The sequence below is a fragment of the Engystomops pustulosus genome, chromosome 5 (genome assembly GCF_040894005.1).
Source record: "Engystomops pustulosus chromosome 5, aEngPut4.maternal, whole genome shotgun sequence".
Taxonomy (NCBI): domain Eukaryota; kingdom Metazoa; phylum Chordata; class Amphibia; order Anura; family Leptodactylidae; genus Engystomops; species Engystomops pustulosus.
In genome coordinates this window covers 147,953,592-147,975,974 of record NC_092415.1, presented here as the reverse complement: position 1 = coordinate 147,975,974, position 22,383 = coordinate 147,953,592, and the positions used below count along the sequence as shown (strand labels likewise).

The following is a 22,383-nucleotide window of genomic DNA, read 5'->3' as shown; positions in this document are numbered from 1 at the left end:
TCATTTAAAAAAAATAGCAAAACCCCACAGAATTAACTGCCTGATATATCAACCTCTAAGGTAAACCTCTAAGGTCAAAAAAGTTAAAAAATCTGGCAAAACCAAGACACGCACAAATTTCCTGACTAAAGATAGGTGACCCCCATAGTGTGAACGCAGCCCAAGACCACGATCACAAGATGCAATTGAATTGCATTTTAAAATGGATGAACACTGATGTTTAGAGCTAAATGCTTGGTATGTAGCAACAATGTTTTTTCCATGTTGCGCTTGAAATGCACTTTCGCCAGACTGTTCATCATTTTCGGGCTTTTCGGGGAAGCAACACATGCAGGAAATCGGGCGCACGATCTTAGTGAATCGCCGCACGGTGCATTCCTGTCGGACAATGCACTTTGGATGAACTCCAGTGGCCCGGTAAGTAAATGTGCCCCATAGTGTAAATATAGACATATGGCAGCACCTTTAAACTCAATGGGGCAGATGTATCAAGTGTCTGAAAGTCAGAATATTTCTAGCTGCCCATGGCAACCAATCACAGCTCCCCTTTGAAAGTGAGAATATTTCTAGTTGGCCATGGCAACCAATCACAGCTCAGCTTTCATTTTACCAGTGCTCATGAATATTTTAAAGGGGAGCTGTGATTGGTTGCCATGGCCAACTAGAAATATTCTCACTTTCAGACAGCTTGATAAATCTGCCCCAATAGGTATCACCGCAGCCCAAAATGCCAAATCTATCAAAAACGTCGGCTCATTTCGCAAAAAAATGGCACACAGCTCCGTACACCAAAGGATGATAAAGTTATAAGCATCAGAAGATGGCAAAAATCTATTTTCTTTTTTGTACACAACTGGGGGCTCTGAATGGCCCTATGAGCATAGTAAGTGCCTGTAAGGTCCTGTCTGAGACTTTCTGTCTTGGTGGGATAAGGCCATTGAGGGGGGTTCTCTTACAGGATTATTATGATAAATTGGGGTTTGGCATGCACACATACCCCTGAAAACCCGTGTGTGCACGGTTTGCCGGTATCCATGATACGCCATGTCAATTCTGGCAACTAGAAATATTCTGACTTTCAGAAACTTGATAAATCTGTCCCAATGTTTGTGTTTGCCAGTTCCCCCTAATATTGTGGCCCCTCAACCCCTTATAGTGTGACATCCCTCACCTTCCTTCACATTTATGGCTGCTCATTTCCCCATCATTTTGTGCTCCCTCACCTCCCCTCACATTGTAGCCCCTCATACCCTGACCCCTCATCTCTCCATTATATTGTGTCCTCTCATTTCCCCCTTATCCTGTGGCTCCCGTCATCTCCCCTTCATTTTGTGGCCTCTCCTCAACTCCTTATCTTGTGGACCTTGTCATCTCTCTTGGAGTGCCCCCCTCATATTTTGGTCCCCCTCATCCTGTGGGCCCCCATCTCCCCTTCATATCACTACCTCTTATCTGCTCCTCATATTGTTGCCCCTCCCATCTCATCCTGTGGGTCCCCATTATTTCATCCCCAAGCTCATAATGTGCCACTTTATACCCCCTTCATATTGTAGCCTTCTCATATGAGACCCCCCATTTTGTGGTATCTCATCTACCACTCACCTAAGGTAGAGGAAACTCTCTGGATAACTTTGAACCAGTATCCATAACTCATCCATAGCTCATTTTCAACAGATTTTTCAAATCTACCATGTCTCGCTATATGTGATTATACCTTTAGAACACGTTAACTTACCAAGGTGAATTTCTGATAGATTTTATGTGACATGTTGTACTTTACCTGAGTGGTATATTTTGGTTTATATGTTTTGCATTTATTTAAAAAAAAATGTAAATTTTGGTGAAAATGTTGAAAAATTAGCAATTTTCTAAATGTTATGCTCATCACATTGAACATGAAATAAAACAAAATGAAGGTTTTATACAGAATTTTTACATTTTGTTTATAAAGTGAAATGTACATGGTCACGCAGGATAAAATGAGAAAACACATCTCAGAGTTTGTGCAGAGTCTGGCAATACCCCACATGTGGATGTAAACCACTTTGAAGGGCAAATTTTGCAAAAGTTTCACAGGCTATGTGGCATTTGCTAGAGCTATAACATGCCAGAACAAGAGAAACCACTAAAAAGTGACCCGGTTTGAAACTATTTTGGGGTGTTTTTATGAACTTTCCTGGCAGGAATGCAAAAAAAAAAAAAATCTATTCTGATACAGATGTTTTAATTAAATTTTTGTTTTATACACAGTATGGCATAGACATAATTATATTTATGTTATATGGGTCAGTACAGCTATATCCCATTTCTATAGCTTTTTTATGTTTGAATAATTATGCGGAATAAAAACACATTTGGAGAGAAAAATCACTTTCTTTTGCAGCACCATCCTCTAAGTGGCGTAACATTTACATTTTTTGTTGATTGAGCTATATTAGGGCTTATTTTTTGCAGAATGAGTTTTATTTTTTATTCAAATCATGACATTATGATCACTTTTTATTACTTTTTGGTTGGATGGATACGCAAAAATCCTAGTTTTTGGCATGTATTTTATTTTGGTATTCACCGTACAAGTTCAGTAATATTTTTCTTCATAAAAATGTTACCACTTTTTAAAACATTTTTTACGGTCTCACTTTTGGACGTACATTTTCATCTAGGGTTGTTAAGGGGTTAAGCCAGATTAAAAGATTTACAAATTAAGTACTTTTCCTATCTAGATGCAATATTATGCTCAACCCTGTTGCGTTTTTTTTGTAATATTTGTGCTCCTAGCTTCATGACGGTGATACCAAATTAATATAGGTATTTAAAATTAAAACAAAAGTGTTTGAAGTTTTCATTCCGCCATTTTCTGACTAATTACTTTTTCATACTTCCGTCTACGGACCTAATTTTTTCATAGCTACCATTTTGAGGACAGTGCCACCTTTTAATCACTTTTATATATTATGTATAATCGTTCAAGACTGAAAAAAAAATCTGATTTCATCTTCTCAGGGGGTAATGAAGATCTCAATTCAAGAAGTTGTACAAAAGAAGGCACTTGTAGAAAAACATTACCACTGGAGAAGCAAGAACAGACACCTTTTCACATTTTATAGAAAAAAATATTGTGAGATATAAAATGGCATAAAAGTGGTGTTTCAGACATTTGGGCGCTATATTCTGGGAATAATTTTTATATGTTGTTTTTGGGACACGGTGACAACAAACAGGTTTTTGATTTTTACAGTTTATTTAGTTTATATCAGTTTTAGGGAAGGGGGGAGGGCATTTTAATTTTTACTATTTTAACCTTAGACAGTCTGATCATTCCTAATATATACTGCAATACTACTGTATTGCAGTATATAGCCTTTTTACACATGATTCATTACAATGAGCCAGTATTGTGCCACACGGTAAAGAATCTGCAGAAACCATACAGCTTTGGGTGTTACAAAGACATGAGGCGGTCATGGCAACTCATCGCTAATCATGACGTCATGGGAAGCAACAATTGCAAACAAGATGGCAGAACCCATGTACCCCATCTCCATCCTCTTCTTCTAGTCATATAGTAGACCGCACTGTTAAAATCCAGAACAGGGCATGCTCACTGAATAGTGGAGCACCTTGGTGCATGTGCATAGAGACAGGGGGAACATAACAAAGTCCCCACCCCTCCTACTCCGGCATCTCGATGTATCCAGTGGCTTGACTGCGCAGCATATATTTCTAAACCAGGTCCTAAGTGGTGTGGAATTCTCACCTCACTTTTTATAGTTAATTCGATCCCTAACTACCGCTCCCCCCCCCCCCTGAAAAAACAAAACATTTCTTCATTGTAATGAATGGGTTAACCCGAAGTAGTTTCGGGGCTTCGTGAGACCCGAAGCTACCATGGCGTCACGGGGAGCGGCGATCCTCAGAAAGATGGCGGGGGCCACGCCAAAGGAAGAGCCCTTCCATGCTACAGCTTCACAGACCCACCAATAATAAAACTTTATGGTCAGATCTATGGGAAACCAAAGTAACTAAAACAGAAGGACTGATGGAGACTAGTTAGAATTTTATCTATTAAATGGTTGTTAATAACATCACATTACAGAATTTGTTCTTAATCCAAAAGGTAGAAATACACTAAAATGGTTGTGCACATTCCTATATGAAGGCAGATGTTTCAACTATGTTCAAAACTCCAGTCTGCTTCTCCAGTGACCAGTAGTAGATTATAATATAGGTTGTTTGAAAGCCCAAGCCGTCTAGGGGGCCCATGGCCACTCAAGCCACCCTCCAAATTTTTCTGCTCAAGGATTTAAATCCAAAATTGGTGTTGGGTGTCTAAGACCCCTGAAGTATATGCATTACATGGGATAAGATGAAGCAACATCATTGTACAAGTGAAATGTAAATTTTATTAGAATACGTTACACATGAAAACAAATCTCAGAATTGCGGTTGTGACTAAATTGTGCATCCCTGGCAAAAGAAAGACTGTCCTCATGCCATGTAAGGTTCCTCGAGATGCTGTATCTTGAAGAAGTTTGATTAAATCTTTAAGACATTTTTTTATTGCAGAAATGTTAAGAAAAAAAAAAAAAAAAACACACACACACCTCTTCTTTTCAAAGTTGTACAATGCTCCCCAAGAATTAGCGAATTACGTAGCATTTTCCCTTTGTTCTCCTATAAATTAGTATTTCAGGACAAGAATATGTACAGGATTTTAAGTCGCACAGGAGGTAGCAGCAAACTCTTAGAAAAGGGGAGTCATCAAAATTTTAAAAAAAATTTTGGGGGGGGGGGGGGCATTTCTTTGATCATTTGATTAAATCTTGGAATATTGAGTAGATGATAGAATGTGTTTGGCCAAAATAGGGATCTTCAGAGGAAACCACAGCACATGGCCCATAGAAGAGTACGGAAAGGAGCCAACAGGATCTCTTCTGCTGAACTTTGATGAGATCATGGCATGATAAATAACCCTGTGTATATACTGTAAGTATGTGTATATGATGTGTTTGAGTTCATAAATTTTTTTAAGGTTTAAGGGGAAGGGTGGCCCTTATGCAGAAGTCTGCATCCTCTCCTAGTTACACCTTCGGTTAAGACATATATTCAGATGCTGTTTTTAGCTATTCAAAATGTTAAAAAGTGAAAAAGTGTTAAGAGTGCCATCTTATAGTCTGAAGGTCAGGAGGATCCAGCCCTGCCAGACCACTGTAATAGAGATGGTGGAGAAGCACACTGGTTTCCTATCTTCTAGACACCCCAAACTGTAAAATTCAAGGACCCTAGATAACAGTCAGGTCATGAGATTCTCAAGTCACATGACCCAGAGCAGACACTCTGAATACATAGGATGATGGGTCTGTGCCCTGCAGCTACATGGCGAATGTGAGTAGCTGTAGGGCTGCAGATCTGGAGGAGATTGGAGGAAAGAATACACTGAGGGGATGAGAAGCTGGGGAATAAAGAGCTGATGCTAGGGGGAGGAGGAGGGGAGTTATTAATTCTATCCTTTTGATAGCTGAATTAATCATTAGAAAGGGTTGATAATGGTACATGTCGGGGGAAAGGTGATCTTGCATGTAAACGGGATTTATGGGGGAACTTATATGCTGGCGCTTGTGCACAGGTCTATGACAGCAGTCTTATAGAATTTTGCTGCACTCTTAATAAAACTTCTCTGGTGCACTGGATGGGACCCAATCCCATCACTAGTTTGGAGTGTATATCCTGTCTCACTGAAATTCAAAATATGGCTTTGGCCTCTTGATGCATCCGTCGGGTGAAACTTTGCCAGGTTTTAAAACGTACAAAGGAACGCCCCACACCTGCCTACTCCACCAGCTGCCACGCCTCTCTAGGCCCACATGGTGTGGAGGTGGCGTAGTCGCCATTATAATCGCAAATTCTTTCAGTACGCTAGCATTCGCAACTATATAAACGCTTCTACAACCAAAACTGGTGTTGATAAGTTACTTCCCATCTGTGAATCAGAGCTGTATGTGCGCAAATGTAGCAGGACTGTGTGAAAGAACATTTAGCAGAGATATTGTGTCAGCAGCGATGTACGTGTGACCAGAGAATTTGTTTTATTGGTGGCACATCTATTTTTCTTTTTTTGATGTCTAAATCTGGGCTGCATCTTAGAATCCAAAAAACAAAAAAAAAAAACAGTTCATATATTTATGCCAATTGAAAAAAAAGTTTAAAAACATGAACAAAATTTTTTTTTTATTTTTTTGTGACACATTCACTTTAAGAAGGGCTGCCAAGGTCTAAAGAGCGTATACAATCCAACATCTTTGGCACGATTCAGCTTAAAAAAATCACATAAAAATTGGGATTGAACAACTTCTACTGTTGCAAAGTTGCTTTTTTTTGTGCAAAAATCTCCCTAGTGCAACGGCTTCCTAAAATCACACACATATATATATATATATATTTAGGCCAGGGAAAGGCATAACTTACAGCTACACTCTGGACTAGATTATATCTCTGGGTTATTAAGGACCAACTCATAATTTAGGCACAAAATGTGGAGATGAATTCCTGTTGGTGGCTTGAAGAAGCCCTATTTTGTAATGGTATGAACAATTCTTCAATAAGAAAAACTTGTACAATCTCTTTCAAGCTTCTGTATTTGGCAGATGTGAGGTACTGGTTGTTCAGTTATATTCTCACTGCTGACAATATTGTTTTATCTTTTCTGCCAATTCAATGCAATGCAAGATGCGGTTCTTCTCTGCTGCTAGCTCTTCCGTGGATATGTGTCCCAGGAGTTTTTGTGCAAACAAGTTCTGATCCAGCATAAAAGGTCCCACAGCACCTCTAGAGGTTGGAGGAAAAGTGTCTAGGACACCAGACTTAAATGTAAACTTGACTTTTTTCTCACGTTTCAAGCCTGGAGCCCTTTCTTCAATCCAAGTCAGTGGTCTGGAGAAATCAAGAGCACATTCGTGTTAAGGTGTCAATTATTAATAAATGACAACAAGAGAAGACGTCTAATAGTGACCAGATACTTACCTGTTGTCACCAGTAGCAAAATTTGCAGTTAGCTTGCTGTACTTTTCATCATTATTTGTTTCTAGCCTGGCTGAAGTAACATTTAGACTTCCAAAAAGATCAACCAGCCATGTTATCCTAGCAATGCCACTAAAAGAAGGGAATCCGAATTTTTGCTCATCTAGGGCTCCTCCTAAACAAATTAAAAGTCATTTCAGTGATTCAATGATTACATCTATCAAGAGAAAGAAAATTGCTTTAAAAGAAATCTACCACCAGGATAAAGGATTGTAAGCCAAATACATTGTAATGCTGGTGTATCCCCCTCAGTTAGGATCCACTCTTCTTTTAGCTTCTTAACCCTTAAAGGACTTAGCTGGATTTTCCAAAACTACCTGTGTCATGATATGCAGTTATAACTTGAGACTTTTTCATTATATGTTGCACTTGCAATAGATTTCAACTAAAATATAGCATTAATGTACTTACGGTATTTAAAAAAAAAAAAAAAAAAAAGAAAATTGTGAAGATTTCTAAAATGTTATACTCATTATACATTTAGACTAACAGCCCCAATTAGTTGCTGACTAACATTAACCATATGTCGGCTTTATGCACACAATTTTTTTAGATGCAATTTTATATTATTAGGACATTAGGAGGCTTAAAGTTCGAACAGCGATTTTCCAATTTTTCAAGCAAATTTTCAATATACAATACATATTTTAGAGTACAATTCATCTTAATGGTTTTAAAAGTTATATTTATTAGACACTCCCTACAAATCGCCCCATTTTTAAACCAGCACCCTTCAAACTAGTCCAAAACATTCTTTGTTAAGCTTGTTAAAACATCTCACAAGAATAAAAAAAAAATAAAATAAATAATGAACATTCCATTTGGAATTTTGACAAAAAAATTTAATTCTAAAATGTAAACGTTCATGCAGGATGGAAAGAGAAGACACATCTTGAATTTTGTTGTGCAGTTTCTTACTAGTACAGCAATACCCTACATGTGAATGTAAATTACTTTAGAAGTCAACAGCAGACGCAGAACGGAAGGAGCCATTGAGCTTTTAGATTTTGATAACATTGGTTTCAGAAGTCATTAAACATTTGAAAAGTTCCTGAGTTACGAGAACAGTGAACCTCCCCTATAAATGATCGTATTTTGGATAATTACACCATCTAGATTATATTCAGCTTTTTACCACCACAGATGTTTTATAGAATGTAATTACATGGGCTCATGTAATGGAAAGTCTTTTTTCAAAAAAACCTTGCTTTGGCCCCCAAATTTTTATTTTTAGAAGGTGTTGAGGAAGTAAATGCCCCTCAGTTTGTTGCCCGATTTCTCCTGAATGCAGTAATATCCCCCAAGCAATCACAAACTGCTGTGCACTGGGTGCAGTGCGGGGCTTGGAAGGGAAGGAACAGATTTAGCATTTCCGTCTACTAAGCGGTGTAAGATTTTTATTATTTTGTTGATTGAGCGTTTTTAAGGCTTATTTATTACGGCACAAGTCATACTTTTTATTGGTATCATGCAGAGGTAAATGTGACTTTTTGATAACTTATGTTTTTGTTTGCTTGGATGCGCAAAAAACATAATTGCTTTATTAATGATTTTATTTTATAGCACAGGTTGTTACAGACGTGACAATTTTCATAGTGTGCGATGGGAGTTTTACACTATAAAAGGACATTTAAGGGAATTTTAATTTTTTATTAAAAACATAACTTTTTTGGTCCCCGTCCGGCTGACACCTGCACTGCTGAGTCCGCGCCAGCAGACAGACAGGGCAGCACTGGGGCTCTTTGGACCTCAGGGTTGCTGTGGAGACGAATGGCACCCCCATACCCAGCTCGGGGGGTGGAGGTATATAGCATGGCCGACAGTTGTGTTATAGGCGAGTTAGCAGAGCTGTTGTGTTTTATATCCATCTCATGGATCTTATCTCTGATCTGTCCCATCTCTCTTTTTCTATGTGTGAGATACAAGGAGAATGTTCAGAAGCTAAATAAAAGTGTATATAAACCTGTACCATGATAATCCAAGCCCAATATCAGCACAAGCATATCATAGCATAAAGCAAACATGAAGTGTCTGCTTAGAGAGTCCCTGCCCACACTCTGGAATTTTACACTGACCATCACTGAGTTATATGAGCTAAAAACCCAATAAAAGTACCGTATATACTTGAGTATAAGCCAACCGGAGTGTATGCCGAGGCCTATAATTTTACCACCAAAAACTAGTAAAACCAGTCGAGTACAAGTCGAGGGTTGGAAATGCCTTGGTCACAACCTCCAGGTATACAACCAGCCAGCCCCCTTTATTACTCCCCTTCAGATGGTCCCGATGTTCGGCACGGCTCCTCTTCAGTCTTATCTGCGATGCTCTGGTCCCCCTTTCCTGTCTGCTGTAACAGCCGGCAGAGCCGCGGCAGTATACGCAAGCCGGTAGAGCGCATGCCTGTTACAGCAGACAGAAGAGGAGCCGCAGGGAACAGAGCATCGCAGAGAAGACAGAAGAGGAGCCGCACCCGAAGGTGAGTATGCAAGTTTATTTTATTGACTCGTGTATAAGCAGAGGTTTATACTCGGCTTATACGGCAAGTAAAATTTTAAAGTAAGTAATTGTAAGGGTGTTAAAAATTATCCTTATTGTGTAAACATCACTAGGGGATTAAAATTTGAGAACTTTCTTTCATGGGCTAATCTTTTTAAGCCCTTTTTTTAATGGCTCATTTGCAACCTTTTATTTCTTGTAGAAACAAGGGCTTATGAAGAGGAGAAGAGCAGATCCTGGCAGAGGGGGGGCACATGCATGTAAGCATGATCCTCATGGAAAATGTCCTTTAACTTCCTCCCTATATTGAATAAAAGGGGGTCTTAAAAATCTTTCCTTACATTAGGTTACACTCCAAGCAATTGGCGTTTTAGGTATATGGTTACAAAATTGGATATAACATTTAGTTCAATTGCTTTTTACTGAAATATCCAACCAAGTGAATTACATTAGTTACATCCTCTAATCCCTCTTATCTACTGTCTATGTGTATCATAGAATGGAAAAAAGTCTTAATAGTCTGCCACTGTCAAATAGGAAATTTTCACTTCTAGTTACCTGTGAAATGTAGGACCCCCTCCACCAGTTCCTTGCCATCTACTTCCTTTTTCAGCTGCTTGAATTCTTCTGTAAGAAGCTCAATATGTTCCACATGCAAGACTTTACCTGCAGAAAACAATTAATAGAAGGTAAAATTTATTATTTGTCCCTTATTAACGCATAATAACACTAATTATAAGGTTTACGGCGTATAGGTATGGTCTCCCAAAGCCTTACCCACAGCAACAGTAACACAACACACAGCAAAATCTGTCACAACTCCACAGTGATCCTCATTTAATACACAAGTTATTCGCCAGACTTTTTTTTCAGATGCTGAAAGGTCTCCTCCCCACTGAGAGGAGAACCCTGCTGTGGATATTAGACCTGTGGGAAATCTCCCTGCATAGACAAACACTGTACAGGGTAGAATTGGGACCTCCATATAGTGAAAATAGTTAGATTGAAAAAAGAAAAGCACACACACACATTAAGAAAAATGTTCACAACTCTCCATCCAATAGCATATTCAAATTAATCTCAAACGGCGGATACACTTTCAGACTTTGCAGGTTATACACTGGGGGGAGCATGGGCTGACAGGCTATATAGTGGTGGGGATATGAGCTGACTGGCTATACAGTATAGTGGAAAGGGTAAGGGCCAGCTATATACTGGGGGACAGGGGGCTGGTTAGCTATAGACTAGAGGTGTGCTAGCTATATACTGGGTGGAGGCTGTGACCAATGCATTTCCCACCCTAGGCTTATACTAGAGACAATAGTTTTTTTTGTGTACAAAATAGGTACCTCAGCTTATACTCTAATATATATGGTACCCATATGCGAAGGTCTTTGATATTTTCTTTCAAAGTTTACTCAAATCTAGTTTCTATGAAAGTGTAGCCGGAAGCTAAAACTTAATAGCAGGATATCCAAGCTACTTCCTTAACACAAATGACTAGAAATCCAAAAGGTCTAGAGGTCTGGAGCAGAGTAAAATGTTGGTGGGACTATTCTTTTTATTCTGGCATAGTTGTTTTTTAAGCATACAGAGACTTAAAGGCCATGCATGCCCTGCTGAGGAACCTGCATCTAGTTTTATTTTTTAATTTTATTAAACAGCCCAATAACCTGGATAGTGTGTATTATTCTAGGAAATTCCTGACTTGAATGACTTACTGTAACATAAAGAAGTAACAGAATCAAAAGGTACAGAGAAATTAAAGTTTTTTAAACTGATCTAGGAACACTGAAAGAGTTGTCCAACTAGACAGTGAGAGAAATGGCAAAATGGTGAATGGCATCTCGCCACCCAGGTTAGACAAGTTTAGTGGGGCCTGGAAAGGTAACATTTTGTTTTGGATCAAAAAAATAAATAAAAAAAAATTATAGGAGAACTTGTGCTTATATGCCAACTTAGGGTACATTCACACGCGGTATCGTGGTACTGTCGTGTGCTGGAGAGGAGGTGACCTCTCCTCCCTCCATAGAGAATAGCGGCACACACGCCGAAAGATAGAGCATGCTCTATCATTTTGCGGTGTGCGGTCCGGATTGGTGCCACACATGTATGGCACCACATCTGTGCTGTGCCGCTATTGCCGTCTATGGAGGATGTACATGCGGCCGCATGTACATCCCCGCAGACGGCCATGTGAATGAGCCCTAAGACTTAACTACATACATATAAAAGCAGGACTGAGAAAAAGACCATGTTTTAAAACAAACACTAAATAAAGTACAAAAAAAAAACAAAAAAAAAAACAAAAAAAAAAACAAAAACACTGCATGTGAACTGACAATGGATCTGACGCAGAACTGTCCTTACCCTTCTGTTCAGCCAGCTGCCACAACTCATGAGCTGCTTGTGCAGACAAAGCAAGTGGATACTCCACAAGAACATGTTTACCAGCCTCCAAAAAACTCCTGGATGGAAAAAAGCAATAGATCAATCACAAATACCACAAAGATGATACAATAAGATACATTCTAGTAGCTCATTCACATATATGCATAGAAAAAAAACAAAAAAAAACAAAAAAAAAAAAAAACAGCCAAAACAAATGCCGTCAAGCACATTGTGGCTGGCTTCAGCAAGAAACCTGCTTTCCAGTTACACCGGATATATTTCTATGCATACATTGTTACACAAATATTAAAACATGAGTTCATCTACTTCTAGAACCTATATCAGGCCCATCATGTAATGCCGATCATGGCAGGGGAGGGATGGGGACAATCTGATATTATTCTTACCTCTCCCCTCAAACTGTAGGAAACCAAAATGTTAGTAAATTAGTCAGTTTAGGACACACACACACACACGAGAGGGGGGGCTGTGCTGCGGCCATAGCAACAACCTCCATATATTCGCCTGCACAGGGCCTTACTATGCTGGCAAACTTATTTATAAAATTTTTTTTATTTATTTATTTTTTTTAAGACAATCAACTGATCAGATTAGACTTATAGAAATTTGTAGTAATATACATCAAGATCTCTGTTGTGAGTAAACTTTGATATTTCTATTCCCAGACAAACTAAAAACCTATAGAGAACTAATATTTATCAAAATTACCTGATACTTTGCTCATGGTTCTGATTGTCTGTACAGATGAACGCCACATCAACCTTATTACTCTGAAGCGCCTCCTTCAGGCTAACTTGCTGCACACCATTACACTCGCCCAGCTCCCTCCTGAGGTAGACAAGAATTATTAGTACCCACCATGAGCCAGAACATAATCACCAGACAAAGGCTGCAGCAATGCCAAGGAGGACACTGACCGAGACACAAAGCCTTGTAGTTTCAGACTTTCTGATGGACTGGACGGCAGAGGGTTAAGAAGGTCTCTGATTCTCACAGAGCCTGCAATGCCAATTCCTACAACGACTACACCAAACATTGTGCCAATCTACAAAAAAGAAAACTCACGTTAGGATGTTCTCAGTAAGGGGTATATGGGTTTGTTTGGTATATACACCATATTCACACGCCATGATTAGGCACCATATCCCCCAAAATAATTGCCATGCGTAAAAGTACAGTGTCCGTGCAGCAAGCAGTGAACGTGCAGCATGTACAGTGAGCAGCGAGTGTACCCACAGAGTGTATGGTGTCACATGGACAGCCTGATGCTTTACTGTGACAGGGGTCTGATCAGAAGTCCCCCACCACAGCATCCCCCCCAAACACAGAGCTCATACTGAGCGCTGTACCTGCAGAGGGATCCCGTGATGTCTGTATGCAGAACACTGATAACAGTGATCTTATGGGATGTTAACAAATGGTCACTGTTACATGTGATCTGTATAAAAGAAAAGTCCCCAAAAAAAAAACAAAAAAAAAAAACACAACACATAAAAATTACAAATATAGGGGAGGGGTGGCAGCATGAGCCACAGTTTGGCATGGGGTGGGGGAAGGAATGTCACTGGTTGGCATTGCCAGCCACAGCCTGGTCTGGGGTGGTGGCAACAGCCACAATGTTGGGGGGGGGGGGGAAGCAACGCGATAGGGTCAGTCTGTTGGTTGATCTTTCTGAGGAGTATTCCCCAAAAATAGGAGTATTAATAGGAATATTATTACCCTTCTGGAGAAGTGTTAGTTCCCCCCCCCCCCCCCCATGTATGTGACACAAACGCGGTTCTAGCAATAAGCGTTTTATCCTCTAGGAGTCAGTCTTGTTTTGGATGTCACCTACCCAAACACAACTTGGGAGGTCACCATAAAAATGCTGAACTGCTAGTACAAAAGGGTGATCCTAACATTCCAGTTTAACACCACATTATAGTATACAATTGTTTATGGCTCAAGTTATCCCAGTGTCAAAGGCTATTCTTATTTTAACCCCGGGACCTTAGAGTCAAAAAGGACTCCTATTTAGCACTGTGGTTTTTCGACCCATTAAAGGAAACCTACCATTTAGAATGGTAGGGGTAAGCTGTAAGTACCGAGCACCAGCTCAGGGTGAGCTGGTGCCGGTACTTACTTTCGTTAGTGTTATAAACCGCGGTATCGCGCGCGCCTACATAGGAAATAGCGGAGATGTTGCGCGCAGCGCCGAAGCCTCTCCTGCTCTAAAGTTTAAAAAGTGTTAAAACCCCGATACCGCGGTTTATAACACTAACGAAAGTAAGTACCGGCACCAGCTCACCCGTGTTTCTTATGGCAGTGCTTCCAACTTGCAATTCTTTTCAGTAGGATAATGGTCACCATTTTGCAAAATTTCCATTGCCATTTTACTAGACCAGCTGACACATCCGCTTCAGCGAGGGTGCAGTCACATGAGGTGCCAGCCTTGGCCAGAGCACACATGCATTTCCAGTTAAACATATGCGATTAGTAACCAGCACAAAGTGTCTTGCATTTAAACAATACAGAGGGGTGTGATGGATCTACAGGTCCATATATACCACAGGACAACATATGGTACTTGTATACAGTTAGGGCCAGAAATATTTGGACAGTGACACAATTTTCGTGAGTTGGGCTCTGCATGCCATCACATTGGATTTGAAATGAAACCTCTACAACAGAATTCAAGTGCAGATTGTAACGTTTAATTTGAAGGGTTGAACAAAAATATCTGATAGAAAATTTAGGAATTGTACACATTTCTTCACAAACACTCCACATTTTAGGAGTTCAAAAGTAATTGGACAAATAAACATAACCCAAAACAAAATATTTTTATTTTCAATATTTTATTGTGAATCCTTTGGAGGCAATCACTGCCTTAAGTCTGGAACCCATGGACATCACCAAACGCTGGGTTTCCTCCTTCTTAATGCTTTGCCAGGGTCTTTCAGTCTTAACCCAATTGAGCATGCATTTCACTTGCTCAAATCCAGACTTAAGATCTGGTGATTGACTTGGCCATTGCAGAATGTTCCACTTTTTTGCACTCATGAACTCCTGGGTAGCTTTGGCTGTATGCTTGGGGTCATTGTCCATCTGTACTATGAAGTGCCGTCCGATCAACTTTGCAGCATTTGGCCGAATCTGGGCTGAAAGTATATCCCGGTACACTTCAGAATTCATCCGGCTACTCTTGTCTGCTGTTATGTCATCAATAAACACAAGTGACCCAGTGCCATTGAAAGCCATGCATGCCCATGCCATCACGTTGCCTCCACCATGTTTTACAGAGGATGTGGTGTGCCTTGGTTCATGTGCCGTTCTCCTCCTTCTCCAAACTTTTTTCTTCCCATCATTCTGGTACAGGTTGATCTTTGTCTCATCTTTCCATAGAATACTTTTCCAGAACTGAGGTGGCTTCTTGATGTGTTTTTCGGAAAATTTAACTCTGGCCTGTCTATTTTTGGAATTGATGAATGGTTTGCATCTAGATGTGAACCCTTGTATTTCATGGAGTCTTCTCTTTACTGTTGACTTAGAGACAGATACACCTACTTCACTGAGAGTGTTCTGGACTTCAGTTGATGTTGTGAACGGGTTCTTCTTCACCAAAGAAAGTATGCGGCGATCATCCACCACTGTTGTCATCCGTGGACGCCCAGGCCTTTTTGAGTTCCCAAGCTCACCAGTCATTTTCTTTTTCATCAGAATGTACCCGACTGTTGATTTTGCTACTCCAAACATGTCACATGTTACAAAACGCATGCGTTAACCGCGGCGTTAATGCATGCGTTAACAACCACATACGTTAACCGCGATGTTAACGCTTGCGTTTTGTAGACGCAAGCGTTAACAGCTGTTTAATTAGCGAAATATCCCTTCAGCTGTAGCAATGCTTTTTTTAAACGCATGCAGTAAACGCGACGTGTGACAGCACCCTCAGGATGTTCTGCTTCACCTCAATTGAGAGTTCCTTTGACCGCATGTTGTCTGGTCACAGCAATCAACTCCAGACCTTTTAACTACTTCATTGATTACAGGTTAACGAGGGAGACGCCTTCAGAGTTAATTGCAGCCCTTAGAGTCCATTGTCCAATTACTTTTGGTCCCTTGAAAAAAAAGGAGGCTATGCATTACAGAGCTATGATTCCTAAACCCTTTCTCCGATTTGGATGTGGAAACTCTCATATTGCAGCTGGGAGTGTGCACTTTCAGCCCATATTATATATATATATATAATTGTATTTCTGAACATGTTTTTGTAAACAGCTAAAATAACAAAACTTGCGTCACTGTCCAAATATTTCTGGCCCTAACTGTAGCTCCATGGCCAAAGGTTTCTCATCTTGTATCCAAGAAAAGACCTAATAAGGTACTAGAACCACTTTTTATTTGTGCAGTTTCCTCCAAAAAAAAATGTGTCATTTTATCTCTAATAATTTAGATGCATAATCATAAGCAGTCCCCAACTTAGGGACACCCCACTGCTATGTAGAGATGGAACTCTGCCCACTGTGACCTCTCGTAAAGCTTTACTTTAGACCTAGGCTGCAATTAACTATAATTACAAAATGTTCCAGTTCTGACTTGCATATAAAAATTTAACTTAAGAAACGGTCTTATACATATCCCGGGAATAGCTGTATTTCTGATCATTATGTATAATCATGCATGCATATAAAGTTTTATTTGAATGAAATAACTTTGTATTGGTAGTTTGTTAATTGGAGACATATTAGTGGCTTATTGACAGTAAATAGTAAAAAGTAGCCAAATTAGACAGCAATCTGTCAAAAAGTTGCATGAAGTAATTCTCTCCATGTACATATAGGAGCACTAACCAATAATAATAATAATCATTTTAGTGCACGGCCTTGTAAAGCCAAACTTATAAACTGCAAGATTTTGTAAACATTCTTTTGCAACTTAAGGAAAATAAAACAAAAAAAACACAGCTTAGTAGAAGTACACTGTTGACATTTAATAAAAGGGTACCTATAACAATACTGAGAAACGGACATAGAAAACTGAGCCTAGAATAGACCCAAGGATTTCAACACGAAATAATGTACACAACCAAAGGAATCCGAGAGTGCATACATTGTCAGTGAAAGCAGAGGTTTATTAGTTAAATTTAAAACCACAAAAAATAAAAAGTGTAAAGGCACATAGAAAATAAATGGCCCACATAAAGTCACAATTTATACTAACAAATTATATGTGGAGTCTCACTCCTAAGAAACTACCGTTAAATCCAATAGCCAAATCCGCTAGAATATATCAGCAGAAACCCTTCAGAAAATCAAACAGAGCTGAGAAATAGGGCAGTATGAAAGTATATGCATACAGACCAAGGGAGCTGACTCCGACACGTGTTTCACGTAGGACGCCTTGTCAAGGGTATGGATAGGGATACTGGAAGTGTGGCAATACTGCTGACACTGGCCAAGTATCAAGACAGCATGACTGTTATAGATAAAAGAAAATCCGTCACACCCTGACAGGAAAAGCTTTAACCCCTTCTTCAAACTTCGTTTTTACATAAATTAAACATTGCATGGTAGAAAAGGTGAAACATAGGCGCACATTTGCGTTGTAGGGTCTTTCGGCTACACAATGATAAATAATCAATGGGGTGGGAGTATTTATCAGAACTCTGAGGCATGTTTTTGCACATTCATAATTGCGGGCTGTATTTGGGTTTGCTTTAATAACTGCACAAATATCCCAATAAGTGTTTACCCACACACAGAAGCCGTTTGTTCTCTCCTGTATGTTGCATCATTTCTTAAGCGCAACTTCTAGGAACAATGCAAATACGTTTTCCTATGTGTTACATGGAAAAAAATGCCTCTTTTTGCTACCTTGAAAGGCAGCTCCCTAAATGCCAAGTATGGCCTACAAAAAGTCTAAAAACATGATGTGGGATTAAGCCAAACCAGTATATCTATTCCAGAAGGAACAGACTCCCAACTGTAGGCAGCACTGTTTCAACCTGGTTGGGTCTCAGTACAGCGTAGGGAAGTGGTTTGGCTACTGAGGAGACCCTATGAGGTGGCCTTATTTGGCAAACTCCATAAGGAGAACTCTTACCTTACCTTTGTGCAACTTCAGAAAGGTGCGCCAAGTATAAAACCCTAAGTAAAACACTAAACTACTGGGAAAAAAAAAAAACACCTTTCCTTTACTGAGGATATTGATGGCCTTCTTCTGACACATAGCATTACCCTTGTGTAGAAGATAAGAAGATGAATGGATGGTTTCATCATCATACGTTGAAAAAAGCTGAGGTACAGAGAATAGTTTGGAAAAGTAAGAACAAGGGTCACTTACTAAATTCAGTCAGTGCCTAAAACTAGCCATACAAGTTACATATGCATCAGCAAAACCGGACAATTGCAACAGGCGTAGTTAGGGGAGTGGTTCTCAACCTCCAATGTTGCAATCCTTTAATATAGTTTCTCATGTTGTGGCAACCGCAACTATAAATTTTTTACTGCTTTTTTTTTATTATTTTTGCTACTTCATATCTGTACTTTTTCTACTATGCTTCACACATATGTAGTCATAGTGATCCCCCCAATATCCAGAAATGCCCCACAGTAGCCAGTATTCACAATAATACCCCAGTAGAATATGGAAAAAAATAATAAAATAAACAGAACCTGTCAACTCCGATAAGCTAAATACTGTATATACTCGAGTATAAGCCGAGGTACCCAATTTAAAAAAAAAAAAAAAAAAAAAAACTGGGAAAAAAATAAATAAATATTGACTCGAGTATAAGCCAAGGGTAGGAACTGCATTGAATCCAGCTTGCCCCCAGTATACAACCTGCAGCCCCCTGTCCCCCAGTATACAGTCTGCCAGTGCATGCCTCCCAGTATACAGCCAGCATCCCCGTCCCCCAGTATACGGTGGGAAGGCAAGTTTTTTTTTGTTTTTTTTAATAGACTCCAGTATAAGCCGTGTTAGGGTTTTTCAAAATGCTAAATGAAGAATTTTTTTTTGTACATGTATGAAAACATAAAACCCATACAAATTTGTTATCTCAGTGATCATACTGACCCAAAGAATGAAGTAGAGCTGTCATTTGGGATGCATGGTGAAAACTGCAAAATCTAAGCTCACAAAAAAAATGGCACAATTTTTTTCCACACTTCCCAGTATACGGAATGGAATAATAAATACCACTAAGAAGTGCAATTTGTTACGCAGAAAACAAGCCATCACAGAGCTCTTTACTTGTACCCTTTAGAAAAACACATATTTCCGATGGTCTTAGGTGACCCTGTAAAAAAAAAAGGGCTGTTGAAGGTTGAGAACCTCTTGTCTACGGGATGTTATAGCTAAGGATCTAGGGTAGGGAATTTGACCTTTGCAATACAATAGTTGATCTATTACCCCTGCCGAGGCAAAGTTGTAGACTAACAGGGTACATTTTCTGACTGGTTTCTGAGAACTATCCACAATTCAACCTAAAGAATGTTCAGGAATGTAGTTTGGGGACATGTGGTAGCCCAGAGGATGCACTAACATTGGGTAATAATACTCCTCTTACCATTTTGAGATGTACTTTTAGCCAATGAGGAGTATGAAATTATCAGTAGTACAACTATATACTGCTATTAGACATCTATTTATACACGAAAAATCGTTACAGCCCCCGTTTTCTGTGCTTTAATAGCCACTTGAGACAAAAAGGGGAACAACTTTCAACCTTCAGAGTAGACGAGGGCTGGCACAGCAGCCAGTGTGAGCGCTGTATGGACTGATGCCAGCCCCTGTCACAGTACAGGAGAATGCTGTCACACAGAAAACTCGATCCTGCTGATGGCTGTGAGTGCAGAGCTTCTCACATATCAAGCCTACGGCTGCTGTAGGTCACGTGTCTGAGTAACTGAGCTCCAGTCACATGACCTACTGGATGGCCAGGGGTGAAAAGTCCCACGCAGATAAATCCTTCTGGGTCTATTTTGCAGAGCAAAACTGCCTGTACACAGGTGCTTAACTTGAGGGGGTGCAGTTGCAACCGGGCCCATGAGGCTTAGGGGGCCATTAGGTGTCACTTTCCCATATGAAAAGACTCATACATTATAGTCAGGGGCCAGGCATAGACTTTGCACTGGGGCCCATCAAGTTCGAGTTAGGCCACTGCTGGTACGGATGTTATCTGGACCTCTGTGTTAGTTGTTTTCCGTGGAGTCGTTCATAAATAAAAGAGTTCAGATAACGGTTTCCCTAGAACTGATATAAAAAATAAACAATATCAATATAAAAAAGTGGCTATTCCAAGAGTCCAAAACACCACTTTTCTGTCATTTTGCAACATATAAAAATTTAAATAATACCGTGACCAAAATGTCGTATAGTCCCAGAACTAATACCAACGTAAACATCATCACATCCTGCAAAACATGACTCCTTACACCAAAGTATGAAAGAGTTATAAGCGTCAGAATATGGCAAAATGAAGAACCAATGGATCATGCAATCAATCTGCGCTGCATCCATTTCCGCCATATTTCTTTTGGTACGGATGCCCTATAAATGACTCCGTATTGCTTTTCATTCATAGTAGGGCTTGTTCTTGTTGTATTTAAGAAGAATTGCGATAAAACAATAAAGTGCTTTATATGTAGTAATAGGCAGTGTTGCCTGTTCACAGATGAATAGCAATACAGGTTTAGTATAACCGTGAATTATTCTGTGCATCTTCATTGATGGAAGAGAAAACATAGACGGCACAGCTGACACACTCTGGACATCATCGCATGGAGACTGGGGATGTCAGGGTTTGTGCTCTATTTGGAGTAGCATCAAATAAGGGTGATGCCACACATGGCGTTTTCAACCCGTTTTTTTGGTCCGTTTTTAAGCAGTCCGTTAAAAATGCATGCATTTTTTGACCAGTTTTAATTAAGATAATTGGTAAAACCAGCGTTTTTAACAGACTGCTTAAAAACAGACCAAAAACGGGTTCAAAACGCCATGTGTGGCATCCCTTAGACACTCAGCACTGCTCTTTCTTCCTTCACATGACTTATTAAAGCATAGTCACATACAAGCACAGTACATGGTGGAGGGAGCACAGCGCCCCCCCTTACACATGTGGGGGAGCACCGCCTGTTTCACAGCTCCAAACTACAATACAGGTGCGTCCCCCTGTCAGGTAGCTCCCGCACAGCTGTGTAATCCAGTGCACTAACACTGTAGCACGGGGAAGTGCAGACATCATAACCCAGAGATCACCTCTATTCAGCCACATGACAGGTATTCCCCCGGTTATTACTTACCTGTCACTAGGGGCATGCAGTAAGTGACTGTGTATAACACTTGCTCTATGGCTGTCTCTCTGCGCCTATGCACAGCTTGTGTATCTAATTCATCCTACAAATACAGGCAGACACCAGTGTCATGGGTTGTGGGCGGGAACTTCCTCTTCAGAGTTAACACTTTGTGTTCCTGCAGAAACACTACTAATCAGACAGGCTGAGCCAGCTGAGGGGGAATATAATTACCCAGTATTAGGCTACATTCACACTACAGTATGGGGGACGTATATACGGCCGACGTATATGCGGCCGATATACGTCTCCCATACACTTCTATGGGCTTGCGGCGCCCTGCGGGAGCGACATGTCCTATCTTTTCCCGTATTACGGCGCCGCGGCCACACATCGCTATGGAGAGGGGCGGGGGTGAGCTGCGCTCACCTCCTCCTCCTCTCCCCGCGCTGCTGTGTGCCCGCCGTGCTACGGTGCGGCGGGCTCACGGTAGAGGGAATGTAGCCTAAGGGCGCGTTCACACGTTGCGTTTTCATTGCGTTTGAAACGCATATACAACAGCTGATGAGAGGTGATTTGCCTAATTACATTACCGTTTACATTTGTAAACGCAATGTTAACGCATGCGTTTACGATGCGCTTTGTAAACGGAAATGTTAACAGTGATGTAATTAGGCAAATCACCTCTCCTCAGCTGTTGTATATGTGTTTCAAACGCAATGAAAACACAGGTCAAAACGCAACGTGTGAAAGCGCCCTAAGGGTGATGTCACACATGGAGTTTTTGGTCCGTTTTTAAACATCCGTTTTCAGTCCGTTTTTGGCAGTTTACCATGCATTTGGCTGCTTACAAACTGTTTATCTATTAAGATAACTGGGAAAAATGGACTAAAAACGGACCAAAAACGCCATGTGTGGCATCACCCTAAGCCAGTGATGGCAAACCTTTTAGAGCCTGAGTGCCCAAACTTCAACCAAAAGCCACTTATTTATTGCAAAGTGCCAACACAGCAATTTAAGCAGCAATTAATATTTCCCTATTCTTTAACAACTTTCAATCAGCAGCCTCCTGAAGACACCAATGAAGTTAAAAGAAGGAGAGCAAATTTGTCTTTCGTTG

The 22,383-nt window shown here is 40.2% G+C and overlaps 1 protein-coding gene across 2 annotated transcripts; it reads right to left on the bottom strand.

Moving 5' to 3' along the window:
- Nucleotides 1-4,380: 4,380 nt before the first annotated feature.
- On the bottom strand, nucleotides 4,381-21,427 carry BLVRA (biliverdin reductase A). Of its 2 annotated transcripts, none has more exons than XM_072153354.1 (7): nucleotides 21,273-21,427; nucleotides 12,903-13,030; nucleotides 12,694-12,813; nucleotides 11,944-12,041; nucleotides 10,132-10,239; nucleotides 7,021-7,192; nucleotides 4,381-6,930 (listed from the first exon to the last, which is right to left on the bottom strand). In XM_072153354.1, the coding sequence occupies exons 2-7, from the start codon at nucleotides 13,019-13,021 to the stop codon at nucleotides 6,675-6,677; spliced, it is 873 nt and encodes a 290-aa protein (XP_072009455.1). In that variant the 5' UTR covers nucleotides 13,022-13,030; nucleotides 21,273-21,427; the 3' UTR covers nucleotides 4,381-6,674. The 2 variants fall into 2 exon arrangements, with proteins under 2 accessions (XP_072009455.1, XP_072009456.1); XM_072153355.1 differs by lacking the exon at nucleotides 21,273-21,427 and adding an exon at nucleotides 17,328-17,388.
- Between the last annotated feature and the right edge of the window lie 956 nt (nucleotides 21,428-22,383).

Coding starts and splice junctions, on each gene's coding strand:
- BLVRA (XM_072153354.1), bottom strand. CDS start 13,021: ATGTTTGGTGTAGTCGTTGTAGGAATTGGCATTGCAGGCTCTGTGAGA. Junction 12,814..12,902: donor CTACAAGGCTTTGTGTCTCG/GTCAGTGTCCTC, acceptor TGTCTACCTCAG/GAGGGAGCTGGGCGAGTGTA. Junction 7,193..10,131: donor GGGGGTCCTACATTTCACAG/GTAACTAGAAGT, acceptor TAATTTGTTTAG/GAGGAGCCCTAGATGAGCAA.